This window comes from Panicum hallii, chromosome 5 (assembly GCF_002211085.1).
Source record: "Panicum hallii strain FIL2 chromosome 5, PHallii_v3.1, whole genome shotgun sequence".
Taxonomy (NCBI): domain Eukaryota; kingdom Viridiplantae; phylum Streptophyta; class Magnoliopsida; order Poales; family Poaceae; genus Panicum; species Panicum hallii.
In genome coordinates, this window is record NC_038046.1 from 57,177,073 (window position 1) to 57,199,895 (window position 22,823).

Here is a 22,823-nt window from a genome sequence, read left to right on the forward strand (position 1 = left end):
GTCCAACTGAATCTTCATTCAAAGGTGCTGCAGATGAATCAGATAACAACTGCTAGGTAGGCAAGTAATTTTCATGTAATACCGAGCTCGCTTACAAAAATGATATGATACAAGCGAAAGGTATCCAGAGGTGGATCGAAACCCTTGTGGAAAAAAAGTTACCAAACCAGCACTGTCCCCCTGCATTTTTCCTCTGCCTGATTCCTATCTAAAATGGTACAAAGAGAACCGACAATCCTAGCCTGTATTTGTAGTGCTGCAATTTCCTGTTTCTTTACAGTGTAGAAGAATTTACATTATGTTAGTACAATACAATCAGGGAAGATGCATCCCATCACTCTGCTGGTCATCTTTCGTCGTGTTGCAGGACTGTGAAGTGGAACTCGATCTGCAGCCGCCGGTGCGGCGCGCCGACTCCATCGATGCTGCCAGCACCCTTCTTCTCGATCTCCAGCTCCTCCCTGAGCGGGATGGCGGCCAAGAACCTCTTGATGAACTCCCTGCAGCACTCCTTCCCGGTGATGATCACCTCCTCCTTGTCCTCGGCCGGCGCCGTCGACAGCATCTCCGACGTGCCGTCGAACCTCAGCATGTAGGCCCTGTCGCAGCCCTCGTGCAGCCGCTCGCCGAGCGTGTCGATGATGTAGTAGCAGTCGCTCTCTACCTTGAGCACGAAGAAGTGGTCGTTCCAGCTCACGATGTATACGTCCGCGCGCCCCGGCTCGCGCTCGCCGCCGCCGCCGCTGATCTCGCGCCAGATGTCGTCGAACGACATGGCCCCGGACAGCGACGCGAAGCTCTCCGGCTGGAAGAAGCCGACGAAGGCCTTGTCGTGCTGCACGGCGATGGGCCGCGTCCGGGCGGCGAGGACGGTCTCCAGGTCGAAGTGCCGGTTCGGGAACTGCGCCATGTGGGCCTCGTCGTCGCAGAGCTTCCGCCACTCCGACGAGCCGTCCCGGATGAGCGCGTCCAGCTCCGGCCGCGTGGGCATCGTCGGGTGGTTGGCGTGGAGCGCCGCGGCGAGCACCGCCACGAGCGCCGTGCACGCGCTCTCCCCGCCGGCGCTGTCGTCGCGCTGGTCGATGGACGCGAAGAACACCGGCGTCCGGAGCTTCGTCTCCGCGTCCCTGCTCGTGAACTCGCGCGTCTCCCAGCTGCCGGCCGGATCGTCGTCCTACAGAGATTCGTCATCGTTACACGATCAGCACTACCATCCAAAGCCAATGCATCCTTGATCAGAAACGTTTTGTTTCATCGCGTGTCAGAGGAAGCTCACCATGCACTTCATCGGCAGTTCCTGGGAGAGCGACTCGGTGCTCCTCTTGTCGAAGTCCCTGCTCCTCCGCATCCATGGCAGGAACCGGCGCTTCGACGTTGAGGCGGGCTCCGGGCTCGCGCCGCCGCTGGTGCTGGCACTGCTGATGCTGATCGTGCTGCCGCCGCCGCTGCTGCTGCTGCTGCTGCTGCTACTACTACTACTGATGCTGCTCACGCTGCTGGTATCAGAGTTCCTTTTGCTCCCGAACACGGCCACCCGGCCCTCCTTCTCAGCCAGGTCAAGCAGCTGCTTCAGATCAAGGACGTCATGGTACGCCGCTGCCTCCAAGCTCTTGCGTAGGTCTCGCATTGCCGGTGGCGGCGGCACGCTCGCTCTCGGCTTCTCCCTGAACAAGACGGCCCTCTCGACGTCGGAGCGTGCGTTCACATCCACGAGCTCCACGTTCACCTGAATCATTAGCCACATCGTTAAGGCAATAATTCCACAAAACACCTGTCAAATCTATCATCCAAGTCCAAAGCAATTCCACTAAAAATTGCAAAATGGCCGGCAAGGCGATTGAAAGGAAAGCGGAGGGTGGGGGGAAAGACAGAGGATGTTCGCGCTTACATAAAGCATGGCATCACTTGCCCATCCGTCCTTCCTCACCCTGATGGGGACAACCACCAGCTGCTGGCGCTGCTGCTGCAGTTCCATCTCCCAGCAGCACTCCTCCAGGCTTATCATGGCTGTCCCGATCTCCTCCAGCCTCACCAGGTCCTTGCCCCGGCCATGTTCTTGGAATCCCTGCCTCGCAAAGCAATTCTTAGTGCCAGCCTCGATGGCTGCAAGCCTACGCATCCACGGGAGTGGATGCCTTGGTTGCCACTCTGGTTCCGCTCTAAAGTCTCAAGATTACCCCGAAATGGCAAAGGAATAACATTGCTTGCTACGTAAATAGTACTTGTACTGCCCTTGAAGATTACTGCTTTGGAAGGAACCCACATCTTCTTTGATTCCTAGTTTGGTTCTGTAACAACATTTGTTTATCCTTGTGGTACAAGCTAAATAAATTTTTACTTTTACCCAAAAAGGTTATTCAAAGGATTGTTATAAAAGGGTTGATAAATTGGAGTGTAACAGAAATGCCACAGGAAAACTGACAGACCGCACATCATCAACGCCGAAAAGAAATGATTGTGAGAAGAGCACCTCCTGAAAAATGCAACTTTAACGCACATGACAGCGAGGGGTACTGTTCGGACATAACCCTCAAAATTAACACCGTGACATGGATCTCGCAACCTAAAAAGAAAACTAAGCATAGCTGAAGTCAAACAGTGCCGGCCAATCGGAGCGGCCCACGTGTAACCCCCCCCCCCCCCCCCCCCCCCCCCGGGTTCACAACTTCAAACCACACACACAAACCTTTAGACAAAATGCTCCCCGGCAAAGGTGAATTCTTTTTCCTCAGCCGAGCACTAAGCTATGGATTATGGAGGCATGCTTAGCCCACCATTTGACCTGCCATCCCCAATTGCTGACCAGACCGCTACATGGGGAAGAAAAGGCTTTGCATTGACCGGAAGCATTCCGCATCGAAGCTGCCGTCACAAGCTTCCAATTCACAAGAAACGGTATCCACACAACTCACCACCAATGCGGCGCCAAAAATATCAACGACAGGGTCGATTAAAAAATGAGCAGGATTTAAGCTATAAAAAACCCATAATAGTTTATGTTTGTAGAAGGTAGAAATGAAATCAGGACGCCTTAAACAAATCATGCCAAGTTCTTACGGTTTGAATCAGTGTTATTGCTAGCAGAAGATCTAGCAAAGCTTCCGATTGCTCATGCTGTTCGCATCGATGGTACTAAGCGAGGCCGAGGCGATCGATTTGATCGGTGGAAATCGTGAGGAGCGGGGCGGGCGCTTACATAGAGGACGGAGAAGAAGACGCCGCGCTCCGCGCGCCCGCCAGCGGGCTCGACGTGGAGGCTGAAGCGGTTGCCGTCGCGGGCCTCCCAGCGCACGGTGCCGGCGGCGGCGACGGGCTCGACGGCGGTGACCCCGCGCGCCCAGCGGCCCGTGAGCATCTGCGCGAGCGCGCCCCCGGGCGCGGGCCACTTGACCTTGACGGCCGCGGCGCCCGCCGGCCACGCCGCGGGGAGGCCCTCGAGCCTCGCGGGGCCCACCCTGACCCCGCGCCGCCGCGCCGCGCCGCCGCCGGCCGCGGGCGCCTTCGCCTTGGCCCGCGCGACCACCATCCCTCCGTCCCTTGCCCCGCGCGCGGGCACGGCCTCCGCCGATCCTCCCCCTCCTCGCTTCGCCGCGCCGGCTGTATGTGGCGGCCTCGCTAGTAGCTGTGGGCGCAGGCGGCTTGTCCGGTTGCGCTTGGCCGGCCTTGGCACCGACGAGGCCGTCGGTTGCCTCTCTGCTTCCTTTCCGGGGCGCGCGTCACTGGCTGTTATGCTGGCTGTCCGAGTCCCGCTCGCTCGCAGCTGTCCGCCCGGCCCCGGCCTCTGCCTCGTTAATTTCAACCGCCCCGAGGCGACACGAGAGCGAGCCCCCTTTAATAGCCGGCCGCAGGGGATCCCCGCGGACGCGCGCGCGCGGGGCCGGGGCGTCAGCGGCGGAGCCAGCGCGGCCGTGGGGGATTGGGTGCGGACGGGGGGGTGGGGCCGGACAGCCCACTGGCACCAACCGCCGCGGGCTGGGCGGACGGCGCGGGGGCAGCTGCGCGCCGAACGCGGGAACGGGAGGGAGGCGCGCTCCGCTCGGGCTCGGGTGCACGTTTTTTTTTCCACGCGCATTTATTCGGGAGGGCTGGGGGTTCCCGTCTCGTTTCTCCGCCGCATTATTGCTGCCGCGGGCGTTGGTGGCGCGGCTCCTTTCATTGGGATTTCCTCTTGTTTTTGTTTTATTTTAATTGATTGTTTTTCGTTTTGATTTTAAAAGCTTGAGGATCACATGGGATCGCATGCAGCTATTCCTGTGGATCCAGACTCTCGAGGGGCCGCCGTTGGATCAAGGACGCAAAAATCCAATGGATGGTACACGCGGGGCGGGGGTGTCGGTCCGGGTTCCGGGTCGGTTAGCTGGTCGGGTCGCAAAAATCCCTGCACCACGCAAGCACTCACTAGGGGGTTCAGCATCCGGTGGTGGCGGACGTCCAGCTAGCGGGGCTGACCTGGCCGGCCTCGCGCGTCGGCGCGTCGTGGGCCCGGGGCGATCAGGGCAGATCAGTCGCGGTGTCCAGTTGATTAGTAGTAGGAGCACAGGCAGCATTAGTTTACTTGGTAATCATTGGCGACCCGACCCGGCAGCACGCGCTGGGCCCGACGAAGGTAACCGTCGCGGCTCCGGTCGCTTTCTGGCCGCAGCGGGTTCGTTTTGACAAAAAAATATGGTTTTCTGGAAGCAAATCGATTGGGTTCAGGCTTGGCTTTGCTTTGATTTTCCTTGCCGGTGTCGGTTATGTACGTGCGTCACGGTCGCCAACCGTACCAGCTGGCACGGCCGTGCGCGTACGGTATATGGTTATTAGTAGGCCAGGAAATGAAACATTCCTTTTGGGAAAACGGATCTGTAAAGTGCAAGAACTAGACGCGTGCACGTACTAGGAATTCTTGTTTCTCAAAAAAAACGTACTAGGAATTTTGATTTTTTGTTTTGATCTCTGCACATGTGTCTCTGATCATACTACTCTATGTTTGGTCGAGATCGATCACGCGGCGCGTGGTGGAGTGCGCGCGAAGGAAGCAGCTCAAACGCCCAGCAGGGAAGTTTCCGCGGCGAGTTTGAGTTTGTCAGCGGCGGCCAGCGAAGACTTGCCGTGCTTGGCAAACGCCCGGGCAGGCACCGTGTCACGCCGCGCGCGTACGTGGGCGCACGCGTATGCATCCGGACTCCAGGCAAGGCTGCTTTCCACCCCAGGCATCTAGAGAACTGACCTATCCGGACATCCGGCCACTAACATGGGACGACGCCACGGCACGCCGCCGTGCTGCGATCGAGTCGCGCGCGGCGGCTGCCCGGCCGGCCGGTTGCTTCGCCGCCAAGCGCGCGGGCGTACGGCACGGGTCGCGCGCTTGCTTCGACTGGGGATTGCTTGCTTGTTTGCCTGCTGCTGCTGCTGCTGCCGCCTGCATCGACCCTGTCGTGTCCGTCTTGACGTGCGATTCATCTCCCGGATTACCCTCACCGATAGATCAGGACAGCACACAACCGTTAGCTGCTACACGACTTGTAACGGCATGACGTACGCAACCGATGCACGCGTGCGTGCACAAGTTAGATACTACTAGTGCTGTCATCATCGTAATCCTCATCATTCGAAAAGGGGAAAAAAAGAGAGGAGAAAAGCAAGATGATCGATCCCCATCGATCCGACGGATAGGCGTCTGTCAGTGACCACTACGTCACGCCGGCCTGACACGCCTCGCACGAGGAACTCGAGCCGAGCGTGCGCTCTGCGGGGGAGATTCGCGTCGCGGCCTCGCCACCGGTGTCGCCGTCGGCTTTCCTTGCTTGTGCTTCCAGATGACGCGTCGCGACTCGTCCTCTCCTCCTCCTCCTCCTCTGGAAGGACGGGAAAGCTGCCGCGCGCCGCGCCGCCGTCACCACCGATGGCGACGAGAGCCGATGTGGGTACCTGACGGGCCTTAACGGGCTTCTCACCTGCGGTAACACAGACGGCGGATCGTTCACATTTGGGGCGGGCCCTTGTGAAATACAAAACTGGTGGGCCGCTCGATGTAACTTGAGGACTTCCAATCCAAACCCCCTCCCTACCGGAGATAGGAGATGAGTCGTGAGTCTATACTATAAAAGTTGAAATATTTAAAATTATTTCTTCTTTCTTATCAAGATTAGGTCCACCATACCTCTTACGGAGGCCCCACTTGCCAGGTCTGGAGGGTTGACGAAAGGGGTGGTGACAAAATTTTTGATAGAAGGAAAATATTTCTACCAAAAACTAAAGTTTTTTTCAACGGGGGTTTACCTACCCACACACAACATACCCACATAATACTTTCCATGTATTTGGATTGACAATTTTTTCCTTTCCTTATCCATCAGAGGCGCACACACGTTTTATGTTTTGTTTGGAAGGAATTTGGACTTTCCTTATCCTCTAGAGATACCGGTACCCCCACATGTTCTACGTTTTGTTTGGAAGGATTTTGGAAGGAAACTATTATTTTGTTTAAAAGGAATTTGGACCGGTACCCCTTGCCACCGGCACCCCCACACGTTCTTTATTTTGTTTGGAAAGATTTTGAAAGGAAACTGTTATTTTGTTTAGAAGGAATTTGGACCGGTACCCCCTGCCACCGGCGCCCCCCTGTTGCTGTTGCTCCCTGGCACGTCTAGATAGTCCTTCCTCTGTTGCTCCCTGAGACCGATGCCCTCCTGCCACCGGCGTGCTGCTTCTGTTGTCCTTGCGACCGGCGTCCAGAACTCTCCACTGACGCCCTAGGACACCGGCGTCCTTGTCCACCGGCGGACACATCTCTCAGCCTCCATTCAATGTTATTTTATGCACCGTTAATCTGCTAACCATTTTTTCCTTAATTCTATGCGGTGGTTAGAAATGCAATGCGTTACGATGTTACGGCGCGTGATCACCCTTCATGATGAGGAGATGAAAATGGTTGATTCAAGAACAAGGATATTAGGCGTTCCACGTTCAAAAATGATGTCTATGAGTACATGATTAATGAACATCGCATGAACGATGATGATGGAAGTTTACATAGTTATGGATCGAGTGGACCTTGTTTATGTTTGAAGTTAACCAATGTTTTTCGTTACTTTGAGATTCGAGATTTGAGATTTCTTTCCAATCTTCTAAATAAACATATTGATGAAATGAGCGCGAGATTTCTGAAAATATTTCCTTTACTTTGATAAAAAAAATGGTGCAACGTACAACAAGTTAAATTTATTTACAATTTATGTGGCACAGCTTATGAAAAAAGAAAATGATGATGACTGCTATTCAGCAATGATTTGATCCATACATTCTCCATAGAAGTACACACAGTTGAAATAAAATACTCTCTGCCCAGAAGTAGATAAATCATTATATCAAATATATATATATACATATATATACACATACATACATACATACACTATAAAGAACGAAAACTTGAGTCCATATTTTACGCCACTGATTGATCTGCAGACATTTAACGCACTTCCTTAGTTTTGTACCATTTTGTTGGGATGTATCATCTATGAATAAATTATTCTATCATCGGAGGTATAGTTGAAGCAGTCGGAAATGTAGTCGAAGTGTCGAAAATATAGTCGTAGTAGTCGGAGATGTAGTCTAAGTAGTCGAAGATGTAGTCGTAGTAGTTGGAGGTGTAACTGAAGCAGTCGATGATGTAGCCGTACTAGTCAGAGATGTAGTTGAAACAGTTGGAGATGCAGTCGAAGTAGTCAAAGATGCAGTGTAGTCGAAGATGTAGTCGTAGTAGTCACTGATATAGTTGAAGCAGTCGAAGATATAGTCGTAGTAGTTAGAGATATAGTTGAAGCAGTCGAAGTAGTCATGGATGCAGTGTAGTAGAAGATTTAGTCGTAGTAGTTGGAGTCATAGTTGAAGTAGTCGGAGATATAGTTGTAGTAGTTAGAGATGTAGTTGAAGCAGTCGGAGCCGCAATCAAAATAGTCATAGATGCAGTGTAGTCGAAGATATAGTCGAAGTGTCGAAGATATAGTTATAGTAGTCGGAGATGCATTATAAGTAATCAAAGATGTAGTCATAGTAGTCAGAGGTATAGTTGAAGCAGCCGGAAATGTAGTCCAAGTGTCGAAGATGTAGTCGTAGTAGTTGGAGATGCAATCTAAGTAGTCGAAGATGTAGTCGTAGTAGTCGGAGGTGTAATTGAAGCAGTCGGAGATGTAGTCGTAGTAGTAAGAAGACGAGCCTATATATTTAGCCATGGTTTAACAGCATGGCACAGAAGGCGAGCACGTCGTTACATGCAGATCCTTCGTCGCCGACCTTGCAAGCCTTTCTTCATCCCCCACTGCCGTGAAAATGACCTCTGCACCGACCCTATGACTTCGCCGCCCGGACCTCCCGCGACCTCCGTGCACGAGAGGTTAGTTAGTTTACATGTGTTCTCTTGGTGGCGTGTGAGTTGTCGAGTTAGTTTAGGCATGATTTACATGGGAGTTTTAGAGGACGGGTCAGATCTCCGCAGTCCGCACCAAAGTTATCTCTGCACATGAAGATCGTTGTAAACATAGGCAACTACAGTGTTCTCTGTGTCCACTTATGCGCCGTCATCAACAAAATCCTTCCTTGCGTCGTCACAAAATCAATCTCGGTGTGTCCTCTCTTCGCAGTGCCTGCCGATCTTCACATCAACTCAATCGCCGTTCGTTGTGTACCTAGCGGTAAGCAGCTCCATGGTTCCATCTCTAAGTGTCGAAGATGGCGTGATTCGAATGGAATGAAAAATAGAGAAAGAAAATTTGCATGTCTTGATCCGTTATTGACTTGCATGTGCAAGTCATTATGCATGACGTGATTTGTGATTAATATATGCATGGAAACAACAGCAGACAGGGAGAGGCAAGTGTGCGCTGCATATGGCAGGCCACCAACATGTAGCCAGGATATGGATCACACGATAACATTTCTTTTCTTTGCCCTCACGGGTTGCAGATGCATATGAGCAACCTACCCTGACTCTGCACATGAGGGACACCATAAATGGAACAATAATCTCCTTTCTTTCAACATGCACGCATGTATCATCCATATATGGAAGAACAGATTAAAGAAAGAAATTTTAGGCCGTATGTTTCCTTTTCTCTGCTTATACACGGGCACATAAATAGTTCATGTGACCGCTTGAGTCCATTGCAAAATCACAGGAAGTCGAGCTGCAGGCCATCCCCTCCCCCAGTAGACGACAAGCAGATCGCAAGCCATAACGTCCATGTAAAAATGACTCATGTGTCTTCTTCTACTTTTCTATCCCTAGAATCTGCCATGGCACATCCTCGTGGAAATGAGGTTGATGTCGTAGCGGTGGTGGGTTTTATTTATCCAGCGGACTACAGCTTGTTGCATCCACATCATATTAGAGAATTATGTTTGAAGGACAACAGGTTAATTATTTTTTTGTGTATACTATATTTTTTATTTCTACTCTATAAAATAAGTGTAACACATTAGTCTTCATCAATTGCAGTGCCTTAGAATTCATACGTTTTGTTACCCAAGTTGACGATGAGAGCCACAAACTTTTCGTTGAGGCCCATATCCACAACTAAACTATCATGGCCAATAGATTTCTTGTTGACCAGAGTATGGGTGAGTATAATCTCTTAGATGTCTAATCCTAGAATATAATAATTTGTAGTATTTAATTTTTTCATTCCATACGCATATAGGATGTCTGGTGGCATCTGAGCACAGTTCAATCTCTTTAAGCAATGCAAGAGGTTACCCATGGAAATCAACACTAGAAGGTGATTTAGTCATATTTTATCATTAATTATTATTATTATTATTATTATTATTATTATTATTATTATTATTATTATTATTATGGACTCTCTCTGTCTGTATGTGTGTATATCATATATATGAATCACATATGCTACGTTATCAACAGTTTTAGTTTTCTATTGCAGATGTTAGAGTTGGCATAAGTACAGATCCTGTTTTGCGTGATGGCATCAAAGTTGTGGTTGTCGCTTGAGCTGAAGAGCTAAGTTCCATGATGTACCACGCTTGGGTGCCGAAGACCATAAATCTGCAATGAAATAAGTGTACGAGTACATGAGATGTTGCGCGAGTCTTCAAGAAATCAAAACTGAAGAAACTTCGTACTAAAACATAGATTAGTTTAGATTTAGAATGGAGTGGTTTGCTATGTTATTAATTATTAATATATAATTTAGTTCTTTTAGTAGAATTTAGCCGTTTTAGTAGTCTTTACGATTATGATGTAATCCAACTTTGCTTTGTTATATCTTATTATATTATTATATTATATAACTATATAATTAGTGCATTTGTTAAACATGTATAATTTTGAATTGCACTTATTGTTGGTTGAAGTTGATTGAAGGAAATAAAGTAAAATTTTGGTTATTTATGGAATCTAAAGCATTTCTTTCCTATCTTGTAGATACGCACATAGCTTCCATATATGGAATGTATTATTTGGTGCAACGAAATTTTATTATTTATTAATGAGATTTTTTTAGTAGTAGTTCGACGCAATTCTATTATTTTTAAATAATTTAACTTCAAATACGTGCCACAATCACATGCACATCCACTTGTTGTGACAAAAGAAGAAGAAAAAAGGAATCTTTTTGGACGGAGAGTGACAAAGGAATCAGGCGTGCTCAACATTGCTCCGTATACGCAGCTCTACACATGCACGTATCCAATACCACACGCATAGCTCGATCTACAAACAAACACTGTACTGGTAGGTACATTAGGTGTAGGTACAGCGTGGGTGGTGCAGCCTCAGCTCATGCCAGCCAAGCAAGGAATCGGGAAAAACGAGGCATGCGGTCCTGGACGGCGAGGGCTCCGCCGCTCCGGTCGAGCTCTGATATGACGGCGACGCAGCTCTATGCCAGGGGCCAGCTAACAGATGACGTACGCGGTAGGAAGGACGCGCCACGCGCCAAGGCAAAACAGGCCCAGGCCAACCCGATCCTCTCGTCCGTTTCCTCCGCTCTCGCCGTCGCCAGCGGCGAGGAGCCACCAACCGGGAGCGGCGACGGCGACGGCGACGGCGACGTGCGTGTCACTGTGACCGTGTCCTGCTCCTGCACTGAGCAAAGACAGCGCTACCGTCTCGAGCTGTCGCACGCGCGTGAGACCTCAGATACCTTCCTTCCCGAAATCCCATGCCGCGTGCAAATTTCTCGGGCTACATTGCTCGCATGTTTAATCATTTTAGTTACTCTTATATCTTAAATCAAACTTCTTCAAGGTCTAAGCTGAACAAAATTCATACAAAAAACGTCAACATCTGTAAGTTCAAAATTTTTTAAAACCAACATAATCCAAGTTATGGCACTGCCAATCTGATCATAATGTGTGCTGCTTCAGAAAGTTTCTATGCTTGGTGAAACTAAGCGGTCAATATTTAAAGAGTACCTGATAGAGATTACTGTGGCGGGTTACTCTCCGGCCGTGAAACTAGTCCAAATCATCATAGTCGCTATTTTAATTTATCGTACTATAGTTGTTTCAGTAGAAAGTCCATGGCTGTCTGCATATTATGGAGTGGTTGCTGTAGTGCCACCAACGTACGTAGGTGCGCCCCTTGGTCCCGGACGGCGACGGCGAGGTCTCCGACGGGCTCCGGTGGCGACGCGCCGTTTCGAATTGCACACTAGAACATTTGGCGCGCTTTGCGCGCCCTATCATGATCCTGACTAACGTAGAAATGAGCACTCGACAACGTATAGTGAGCATGAAATTTCTGGAATACAAATGGCACAAATTGATGCATAGGAAATCATATAGATCTAACTTTTAAAAGTATAAGCACTCTAGTCAGTACTTTAAAATGAACACACGGATGTAGGTTACTGTAGTAGGTCCATTGTGCTCACACCAAGAACTCATTTTCAACTTATTACCCATAGAATATACATTTTGTTTACATATGCCCCCGCTGTCAATGTCCTTTCCTGAGTATCAATCAGAGGTCCTTATTGTCTCTGTAGACTTATAGCTTGTACCAAAGCTGCAGCCTTGTATGCGAGGAAACCCATCAAGCTGCATAAAGTAAGCCAATTATTCAGGGATTCAAGATGACAACTCTTATTATATAATTAAAATAGTCACCAGGAGAAAAGAGTACTGAAATACATGTCTATTTATGGGTTAAAGATAACTCTAGCATAGTTTGCCAATAAACTAAGATCCGGTACAATAGCATAGTGGTGTTCACCTGAAAAATAAAAATGTTGTTTTGGAAGTGAACTGAGAAAGCCGATAATCTAAAAATCACAGCAGGAATCACACATATCTTGAGGATAAAAGCGCCACTCTAGCACCACCCAATGTCTTCTCTATTGTGTTCTTCAAATCTTCACTTGCCAAGCCAATTCTAGCATTGGCATGAATATGAATAATTGTTGAAAAATCATAATATGAGGAGTTAACAACATCTTAGAATCCTGAAACCTACTTAACTTTCTTCTTTCAAAAAATATTTGAAAATCCTCCTTTGACACTTTATCTGTGTGCTGATGTGAAGTTCGAGATACAGATAGCTAACCAACAAAGATGTAGCTCATTTCGTAATAGTTGAAACACTTGTCACAGCCTTTTTAGATACTGAGACAACAGCAGCAGCACTAAAACCTATAAGTTATGAAGTACGTGGTTACCTAAAACCAACTCCCTCCAATAGCATTACTGTCGTCAAGCTGATGAATAAGGCAATAAGCCAATTAAAGATTCAGTCACATCAATTTTTCATGTTTAGACATAATTGTTCTCCATCCATTAATTTATCCCCTCACAGTCTCACACATAGCAAGGTCATCATATACATAATGGCATTGCTTTTAGCAATCTAAATTTGGTGTTTCCTTTCAATTTTCATGATGACCATCAGCATATACATGGGTAAATCCGAAAGTATCTCCATTTTATGTACATGTTAAGATGTTGTTTTCCTTTCACTTTCATAATGACCAAAATATCTAGACGAAATCTTCCGAAACTTCTCTTTGCATATGCAAAGAATCCTATACAGTGGATGTTTTCTGAAGTTCTTCTTAGCACTGATAAATATTTAGAACAAAATTTAGATACAACTTTGTTTGATGAAATTATGAAACTTTTACCAGCATAGGCAAAGAGCAACATATCACAAGAATGAATCTGAGAATAAAGTTTACATGTTGCACAGCACGTGTTAGTATCATCTTGTGTTGGTGTCGACTCTGCAAGTGTGGCTGGAGCAGTCTGGTGGTACTAAAAAAGGAGCCTGTACAAGGAGCTTAAAAAAGTTTACATATCAGCACAGGCAACACAATATTGCACAAGGAACTGTAAACATACCAGCCCAGGCAAAGAACAACATATCAATACATGTGGGGCCGCGGCGAGCCGGCGGCGCATGGCGGTGCTGGCTGTCGCCTGCCCGCCTGGCAGCTGGCTGGCTGGCCGGGGAGGGAGTACGCGCCGCAGCGCACGGGACCGCGGCGAGCCAGCGGCGCAGGGTGCGTGCGGTGCTGGATGCCGGCCTGCCCTCCTGGCTGGCTGGTGGCCGGGGAGGGAGTGCTGGAGACGAGGGATTGAGGGAGAGGCGGAGGGCCGGGGAGGATTCGGGAGGTAGGCGGCTGACGGGCCCCTTCGCCAGATGGGGGCTGGCGGCGTGGGAAGTTGCTTAGGTGCACAGGGCCACAGCCCACAGGGGAGCTGCGCAGAGATGCCGTCGCTCGTCTACTCCGTCGCGCGCGGCTCCTCTTTCCGCGAGCGGCGAGCGCTGGGACAAGCGGAGGCAGAAGATGGTTCCACGGGGTGGCGGAGGGGAGGAACGCGGCCGCGGGACCATCGCAACATGGTCTACCGCCTCGTTGCAGGAGTCCGGCACCATCCATCACACTAGCCGTCGAGGTGTCTCCAACCGCGGCCATGGGCGAATCCAGCAATTCGTCCCCACACTCCGCCGCGGCCATGCACGGGGAGCCGGAGGAACAGCTAGGCGAAAGCGATTGAATCTCCACGGTGGATTGCGCGGGACGCACGGCGGCGTGGAGGTCGGCGGTGGCGGCGCGTCTTCGTCGGATGCTCCGGCGCCGCCCCAGAGCATTTGCAAAAGCTCCTGATTTGGATCGCGATCCAAATTGTGGGTATTTATGTAAAATATCGGATCAGTTATTTTCAAGAAAACTGACCGCGATCCGATCTAGGGGTACTTTTGTAAAATTTGGATCTGATATTTGCGAATCGCCCTCCGGTTTGGATCGCGATTATTAATCGGGATCCAATTCAGGGGTTGTTTTGAAATAGCCTATATCGAATATTTTTAAAAGGACCCCTGACTCCAGCGGCTCGATGCCCGCCGATCCACCGGCGCCCGCCGCCGCCGCCATCCTCCTCGCCTCCTGTTCCATCCGGAAGAGCAGAGACCAGGTCTTGATTTTGCACGAGATCTTCACTCCTCTGCACTGCTCCAGCAGCAATTCACGCAGATCGCCGCGGCCGTCGGTGCCGAGCGAGATTCGCACGCAGGCGGAGGCGAGCACGGGGGCGTCATCTCCTCCCGGAACGCGGCAGCCTACGCGGCCGCCGTCGTCTCTATTCATCGGACCCTGCGCCGCAACTACTCACCTGTCCGGTGTTGCGACGGTGCCTGGTAGCTCCGCCATGGCCGATGACCGCCAAGAGGCTGGAGAGCAGGTCGGAGATTAATCGTCTACGCATGACCCAGTGGCCTTCTTGTTCCATTCGCCATTTCGCCCTCTGAAGTCTGATGATCTATTCGTGCCAGCGAAGCATGCTGCTACTCGCTGCGAGTGAATAGCAAGGAAGGTCAAGCGGAGTTAGTCGGATGCAGGCATGCCGCATGCCTACTGCTCTGCCCCACTCAATCAATGGCACAAGCAAAGCTGCAGAAGTGCTTCAGTTTTCCTGCTGGTCCCGAGCTACCATTTGTTGCATGCTCATGATGAACGAAAAGGAGCCTCAGCATGGAGCTACAGCCATGGCGTTATCTTCTTCGCTGAGCTGCGCCCGCATCCTCCAGTGTGTTTACTGTTTCCTGACACCCACCAAGGTGGGGTGGAGTAACATCGCCTGCCAGCACACTTGGAGACCTCATCTATGGTTTGAAAAACTTGCCTGGCCTAGACGCAGCTAGGTGTAACTGCTCAGAACATCAACGATGTTTGCAGTGTTCAGACTTCTGAGTGTAGAAATTTTGGTGCAAAACATTTCAACCACTCAGACCAAATTCTGAACACCACGTATTGTGCACCCAACCTTTTCCGTAAACTTCGAACGTTTCAGCCTTTCAGAGTTTCAGGTTAGACGCAAGCAATTTTCCAGAATGAGTGAGATTTGGCCTACTATTTGAGTGCTGAAAGCAGAACAAATTCATGTGATCTTGGTTGTATATTCAGATAAAAAGTTTTGGACCCTCTGCTCCAATCAAGGCAGTATGTCTGCACTCAGCAGATACACTCATTGATTGACCACACAGCAGGCCAATAAAGTGGTCCTGAAATTTGCGGTGAGATTCTGATACCTGGAGCAGAGCACAATCAATGCACTTTCAGTATGGAGATGAGCAATCCAATCAGTAAATTTTTCCCCTGTCAGTATGACTGTCATTGCATTGCATTCACAAGTCCAGGGCCTACCTGTAAGCAATCATGACAATACGTTTTCGTAAGGTTTCAAATCTTGGCCATCTTGGCCACTAGAATGATGCACTGTCATCTCAAAAAAGAAGAAAACAGAGAAAGAAACATGGTGCAATTATCAATTTGCAAGATTTTTTCCCTGCAGTCAGCTGGATGAAAATTATCTTGAACTCAGCCAGTTATTAAAGAAAAGATTACGTCCTTTATTTTTTGTTATAGGTCTAATCAGTTGCATAATTTTTCTTTTGCACGTGATGCATAGATCACTAGGTCTCTAGGGCCTTTGTTATCTGGGGCAACTATGCTCTTTGACCTAGACTTTCTCTCTTGTCTGTTAGTGGAAAGATCAGCAGTTCAAGGAAGTCAAACAAGGCCAACCCTGTGTCCTGTCCGATTCCGGGCAGAATCTGTCCTGGTCATTTAAGAGCAATCAGCAGTTTTCTTGGTAAACTGTCATATGCAGGCCTTATGTTTATTCCTCAAAGCATGAGAAGTGCACATTATTAACCAAAAAGAATCTGCTGCTGTGTCCTTGAACTTGGGAATAGCTGAGCTTATTACTCACTAAGCTCCAATGAGCATGTGCCCTTTGACCACTGTTAGTTGATCTAAAGTTTCTAGGTGGTCTTGCATACCACTAGCTACTTAGCTAGCAGTTCATTATTAGGGTCACTTGTTTCATTGGGCAAACAAAATTTTAGTCATCTGGACCATAGTTTTTTTGGGTTACTTGTTCATATGGGTGTTCTTGTGGGTAACTAGTTGGGTTTAGTTTTAGGGGTTAGTACCTTTGCATTAGAGAGTGCCCACATACCGTGGCAAGATGGTAAATGGCCAACTCATTGTTTCATTCAGCACACTGTTTTCAGCTTCCAGTTAAGACCACAGCATACAATTAATCATGGGAAGCCCAGGGACATGGTAAATTATCCCTTCTTTTCACCAGGAATCAACACTCAGGAAACAACCCACAATGTTGTCTACTCAAAGAACTATCTTACAGAGACTCTACCACTGACAAAGTGACAATGACTGCTCCAAGATGGGGCAATCTGACAACACATTGAACAATCAGACATTCAGACAAGAAACACACAGACAACTCAACAATGCAGCACCGAGCCACTCAAGAATGTGGCAAGTCACCTGACGAACACCCTAGCGAGATGTAGGAGTTGGCTTCATCTCTGCATGGAGTTACATGGACACTACTACACCTGAATAGCCTTCAACTCGGCGTTCATGCCTTTCCTATCCTCCGATTGCTTCAGAGCCGTCGTTCTCTCGGCACTGCACACTTTCTGCTTCGCCTTGATCGACTCTGTCATGCTCATGTAGTTGGGCCTTGTCCTGACATTGTCCTCAGTCTTCTCCGAGGTGACAAATGTCGAGAATGATATCGGAGTTGACGCGAAACAAGAAGATGATGATGCAGAGCTCTCATCGTTGTGCAATTCAGTGCTCAGAGATGAGATCGACTGGGCTTTAAAGCGCTGATGGTGGGCCTGTGAGTGTGATGCTCCTGGTGGCTTCGCGCAGACCCGTTTGCTGACATTGTTCTTGCGCACCTTCACTGAATTCGGTTCAGAGAAATCCCCAAGAACTCCAAATGAATCCTCGAAGTTCTTGGTCGACCGGAGATCTGGTGAGCTGGAATTTGTCTGGTTGTGCTCCTCCATCAATCTATTCTCCCATGGCCGTGCAGCCATCCACCTCTCCAGCCAGCTCCAGTTGCCATTGCTCTTGTCAAAATTCTGGTGCTTGAGCAACATACCGGAGTGGTTTAACCGGCCATTGCAAGTAAGCTTTGGAGGCTGCAGAACAACAACAAAAAAGTTCAGATTGAAATCCAAAGCACTCCTTCGGGTCCATAAGCAAAGTGTTGATAATTCCTACATTGCATTTTGCAGCGCCCTCAACCTGCTGCGAATATGCGTAGGCGATAGCTCTTTCACGCTTGATCGCGCCCTCCTGCCGCTTCTGCAGCTTCACCCTCACTTCTTCCAGTGTTCCCTGACTGTCACACCATCCTTCCTGAAGAACATACAACAGCATTGAAGGGCGATGCTTCCAGGTATTTCAGCTCAATGCCACTTAGGTTCTGGTTAATCTAGTAAGGGAAAGGGATTAGGGGCAGAGTCAGAGAGGATGATGACCTCGGCTTCCCTGAGGATGTCCATCTGGGTGCGGCGCGCCTCGAGCAGCTTCTGCACGGCCTGGCCCTCGGTGGACATGCGCACGCGGCGCGCCCGGATGCGCGCCTGCACCCGTACCAGCGCCTGCATGCATCGCAGCGTCACCGCTGCCTGCTTCCGCACCTGCCGCCCGCGGACGATCGCCTGCAGCCGCACCAGCCCCTTGAGCGCCCGCAGCGCCCGCCGAGCCTTCACCGATGCACAAGGGCAATAAAGACATCGCAAATTCAAGTCTTTTCGCAAGAAGCAAGATGAACTCGATAAGTGTTGCAGAGATGCAAGTACCAAGAATCCGCGGAAGGCAGTCTGGATGCGGATGGCGGCCCACTCTTGCCGGACGGCCATGAAGTCCCTCGCGGGGGCGCGGGCGACCGTGGCGACGGCGGCGGTGAACGGGTCGGTGGGGGCGGCAACCGAGGAGGCGTCGTCGGAGGCCTCAGACGCCGCCGAGCGGTGGCTGCCGCCTCTCGAGCCACGCCATAGGGAGCCGTGGTCGCCGGAGGAGCTCCACCACAGCTTCCACTTTCGGCCCTTTCCTCGCAATCCTCCATGGACGGACGGGACTTGCAGCTTGTCCTGGACAGGAGTGTTGCAGATTTGATCGAAACTTCAGAACAAAATTTCTCTTCGGTGAACTAGGAACTTAGGCAAACTCAACTTTGAGAGCAGATTTTGAGCTATGATTCTAGGTAATGTCTGGAGCTTGCCTAAACGCAACGAGAAAAAAACATTGACTTTGTACGAACACAATGATTTTTGTTCTGTACAACAAAAATACGGCTTTGAGCTAAACACAGTGCAAAATCTTAACACTCCTGAAGGAGGAAAGCACAGCACACTTGAGGAAAGAAATCAACGTACTAGTACTTGATTATTCAGACGAGTACACAGGAAGGAAAGGGACACTTGGGCGACCATTGAGGGGTGTTTCAGAATTCAGATAAAGGCAGCCATTCTGGGAGGCAAAAAAGAACAATCTTGATGCTCTGTGTCTACTTTGGAAAGGAAAATAACAGTGTACCTCCAAAAAGTTTGTGGAAGCAAGCCATTACTACACGAACAACATGCTAACCTAGCACGGATAATTTTATTTAGGGGGAAAAACCTGCAACAACGAGAAGCAGCAAGCAAGGTGACATCTATGGAAGTTAAATCCAAATCAAATCTTTGCAAAGATGAAACATTCTCAGAGGCAGGAATCATCCCGGAAAAGGGCATACCCCCAAAAAAGACGGCTGATAGAAATCGCATTTCCCCCCACCCAACAAGAGACCAAGAACACCCATTATTCCCCTCACCTTGCCGTCTTCCTTCTCCGGCTTCTTGAGCCCTATCAGCGACTTGACCCACTTCCCGGACCCTCCCATCTGTCCAGTTCCTCCTCACCGAGAACGGCGGCGGCGGGACGAGGGTTTCTCCCAAGCTGCGGTGGACGACGCACACAAGAACACGAAGAGGAGCGGCACCCCACGCGGCGGCAGCCTTTGGCAAGAACTAGAGCGAGAGGCAGGTGGCAGTGCGGAGAGCAGCGCTCGGCAACGGGCGGCGTGCGCGTGCGCGTGCGCGTGCTTTGGCTTTGCAGTGGGGCGGAGCGTCGGGGGCAGGTCGGCAGGAGAGGGAGGCGCGGGGGATTTGAAATCCGAAATGGAGGGAAGCGGCCGGTCAAGCCTGCGGAGGAGGAGCGCTGGCCTGCTGCGTATGCGTGCAGAAAGCCAGGGCTGCGCTGACAGAGACAGCCATTACTGCCATTGGTTACTCGCTAATCACTCCCGAGCAAATACAAAAACGATCGAAACGGCTTTGATTTATGGTTTCGAAAAGGCGGCATCGATGCGGCTGGAATTGGAACTTGGGAGCAGCAGCGCGAGAAGGATCCGATGTAAAATTTGTTTTGACCGCTTGTGGTAGCACTAGCAGCCCAGTAGAAGCATTTCACATCGCATTGGATTCTCTCTTCTACTGTGGCCTTTTTTTCTTTACCCTTTTGTTTGCTGCTGCTGTGTCCGATGGACGACAGGGCGTGACACACCTTCATAGGAATTCTTATTTTTTGACTGCCGGTAAAAAAAAATAAGCCTCGCATCGAGAGCCGCGCGCTGGCAGCGAGGAGAGCAGGGACTGAGGGACTTGCACCTTTTCGTGCTCATTTCTTTCTCTTTTCTTGGGGTCCTGGGAAAGCCTCGCTTGTGTTTGGGAGAAAAGCCTGGTTGAATTGGCGGTCTGGTCCATGGTCAGATGACCGTGCTCTGGGGTGAACCCGGGACCTTTTCTGCTGTTCCCGCTGCATTGCATTGCGTACTGTGGCTTTGTGTTGGTACAGTCTGCAAGCTTGGATGAGAGAGAGAGAGAGATTAGGAATGGGTCAAATATTTTCTTTCGCCTTTCCGGTTTGTTCCCACATGTCGTGCGATATCCTACGTGCCCTGCGTGCCTGTCTGTGCCTGTCGGACGCCATCAGAAATTCAGAACACAGGATTTGGAGAGGCCGGGTGATTGATGGATAACACAGAAAGAGTGGAGTGATGTACTGCTCCTTTTAAGGCCGTTGCAGTCACTCGCTACACTTGCAGAAAGAGAACAATCAAAGCTGTGGGAGGGCACCTTTGCAGGACACAGTGGGGATTCAAAATCACACCGTGGCTGGCTGACATTCATGTTTGAAATTGCAGCCTCATTTCTTGGACTAGCCTGTGACAATTCTACACAGAATCTTACCAATCATCAAGATGGTCAATGCAGAGACTCCAGATGCTCTTCCTTAAAACCTATACGATACACAAGTACAACTCACCCTGCAAAACATGATTTCCAGTGCCTAAAGTGACCATCATCAACCTTATCTACCTCTGAACGGCAGTTCAGTTCTTCTGTTCATACCTATCTAGGTGGATATTCCCCCTACAGAGAGAGAAACACACAACACAAACCAGGCTTGTGACCCTACTCGATCTGTGCCTCCCTCACAAATTCCTGGCCTGTGCACTTGTGCAGGGCCACAGGGATATAAAAAAAAACACGCTTGTGCCTCCAACCAAACGCACGCAAACAAAAAGCCTTCAGCGCTGCACACCGGCCTTGTCTGGTAGCCTGATCATCCCCCATCTTCAGCACTTTGCTGGCATCATTTGGGGATCATGGGCCCATCACCACCGTTCTTATCCCTGCGTGTTTAGGTTTAGCAATAGTATACTGAACCTGTGATCCTGGTTTGAACAGAGCTAGAGATCTGCTGTTTGCCTATGCATGGCATGTCTGCTCCCTACTTGGAGCAGCACACTGCACACTGTTCGCATGTGCACGTCAGATCTCCAGTTCAAACTCGTTTAAAATGGACGTGGTTTGGAAACAAGATGATCCAGCAAGTGGAGCGGAGGCAGGTACGAGTTTGACAATTTGGATGGGTTTGGTCGGTGCCTCATGGAAAAAAGAGTAGAAGGCATCCGTTTGAAAAGAGATGGCAGCAGGCAAGAAAGGTTAAAAGGGAAAGAATATGCCCTTGCCATTAGCATACAACATCAAAGGGAATCTCGATGGAGATTTGAATTTGGGAGAGCAGATTCAGGTGCATCCCGATTGGCGCTTCCTGCAGCAGAACAACACGGCAAATGACCAAAGAGCAGGTGGGGGATTTCAAAGTTGAGGACTTGGAAATTCAAATCCTCGCACTGGCCATGTTGTTTGTACTCCACAGGCGATTTTGTAGTGTTGCGCTGGTGTCAAGGGCAAGACGCTGAATCTACGAGGGCGTGTCGTCGACGGGTGTTGTTTTTCATGCTGGGGACCCTGTGGGGCCCACAGCAAGTTTCTTGCGCGGGGTTGGGCCTGGTAGGGGGTTTCGTCTCCTGGGTTACTTCGACTGGCTAGACGGGCTGTCATGAATGTGGCCCGTAACGTAGCTCATGGGCCGCTTGATGTCCAGGGCCGCGCTTGCTAAGGGCAGGGGCCGGGCAGGTGTTGACCACGTAAGGAATTCCATCAAGTTGGGTCGTAATTAGGGGAGGAGCGAGTCCAGAACAGCTGTCATTCACTCATCAAATATAATCAACCAATCATGGTCTTAAATTATTCGAATCAATAGTTTTCAAAAAGAATTATTCGAATCAATGCTGCGCAGCTAGCAGCTTTACCTCCCTCTATATTTGATGGGCCCAGTAACTTTTGCTGATACAGTTTACTCCATAGATCCAGTATGATGAGACGCGGGATCGTGGTGGCCATGTTCTTGATCCTGGTTGCAATGTTTTTTGGGTCCCTAGCATTACCTGCACGCTGTAAGTATTCATGATTCGCATCCTCGGCCATCTTATTACCTCTTGAATTTACTAGATACTATGTGAATGTGAGAGTTGCTGATGAACACAAGTGCATCACACTATCACAGGTCACCGCCAGCCACTAGCTGCAAACTCCACATCGCTAGACGAGAGGAAGGTCCATCTGATCTTTTGTGCCAGGTCGCTCTGCAACTACTTCGGCCCTACTTACGACGATTGCTACTGTTGCCCGAACGACGCTCGTAAGGAGTACTGTCACGTGACACTGGAAGAGTGTAGGGCTAATTGCGCCTCTTGCAAACCTAGATGTGCGCCTTAATTAGCTGTTTCATTCTCTCGCCAGTGATGATGGCATACACAGCCTTTTTTTTTACAGAGCTTTATTTTATAAGATAAGAAATGGCGCGAAGCATGAAGATCGAACAAACAACGCAGAAGGCTGACTAATGATCAGCATCTTCCTATATATACAGAACGAGTAGTATCTACACTGATCCAGCAAAGTCTGATGCGGTTATGCAGGCTCACGTATTCTACTCACATAACACCATCGTCGTCGTCATCAGTGGCTGCCTGCAAATTACTCGGGAGGTCACGGATCGAAGACGGCGGCGCCGCACTTGCACTTCCACCCGACGGGCTCGTAGTCGGCGCACTGCGGCCGGACCCCGCCCTCCGCGGCGCCGGCGCGCACCCGCCGCACT

The 22,823-nt window shown here is 49.8% G+C and overlaps 2 protein-coding genes across 2 annotated transcripts; both read right to left on the minus strand.

Moving 5' to 3' along the window:
* Positions 1-68: 68 nt before the first annotated feature.
* LOC112893393 lies at positions 69-3,962 on the minus strand. Its single transcript, XM_025960697.1, has 4 exons — positions 3,197-3,962; positions 1,889-2,065; positions 1,277-1,726; positions 69-1,174 (listed from the first exon to the last, which is right to left on the minus strand). The coding sequence occupies exons 1-4, from the start codon at positions 3,524-3,526 to the stop codon at positions 347-349; spliced, it is 1,785 nt and encodes a 594-aa protein (XP_025816482.1). The 5' UTR covers positions 3,527-3,962; the 3' UTR covers positions 69-346.
* A 12,607-nt stretch (positions 3,963-16,569) lies between these two features.
* LOC112894691 (protein IQ-DOMAIN 1-like) lies at positions 16,570-19,562 on the minus strand. The gene is made up of 5 exons (XM_025962473.1): positions 19,144-19,562; positions 18,131-18,421; positions 17,807-18,034; positions 17,547-17,684; positions 16,570-17,464 (listed from the first exon to the last, which is right to left on the minus strand). The coding sequence occupies exons 1-5, from the start codon at positions 19,210-19,212 to the stop codon at positions 16,862-16,864; spliced, it is 1,329 nt and encodes a 442-aa protein (XP_025818258.1). The 5' UTR covers positions 19,213-19,562; the 3' UTR covers positions 16,570-16,861.
* Positions 19,563-22,823: the final 3,261 nt, after the last annotated feature.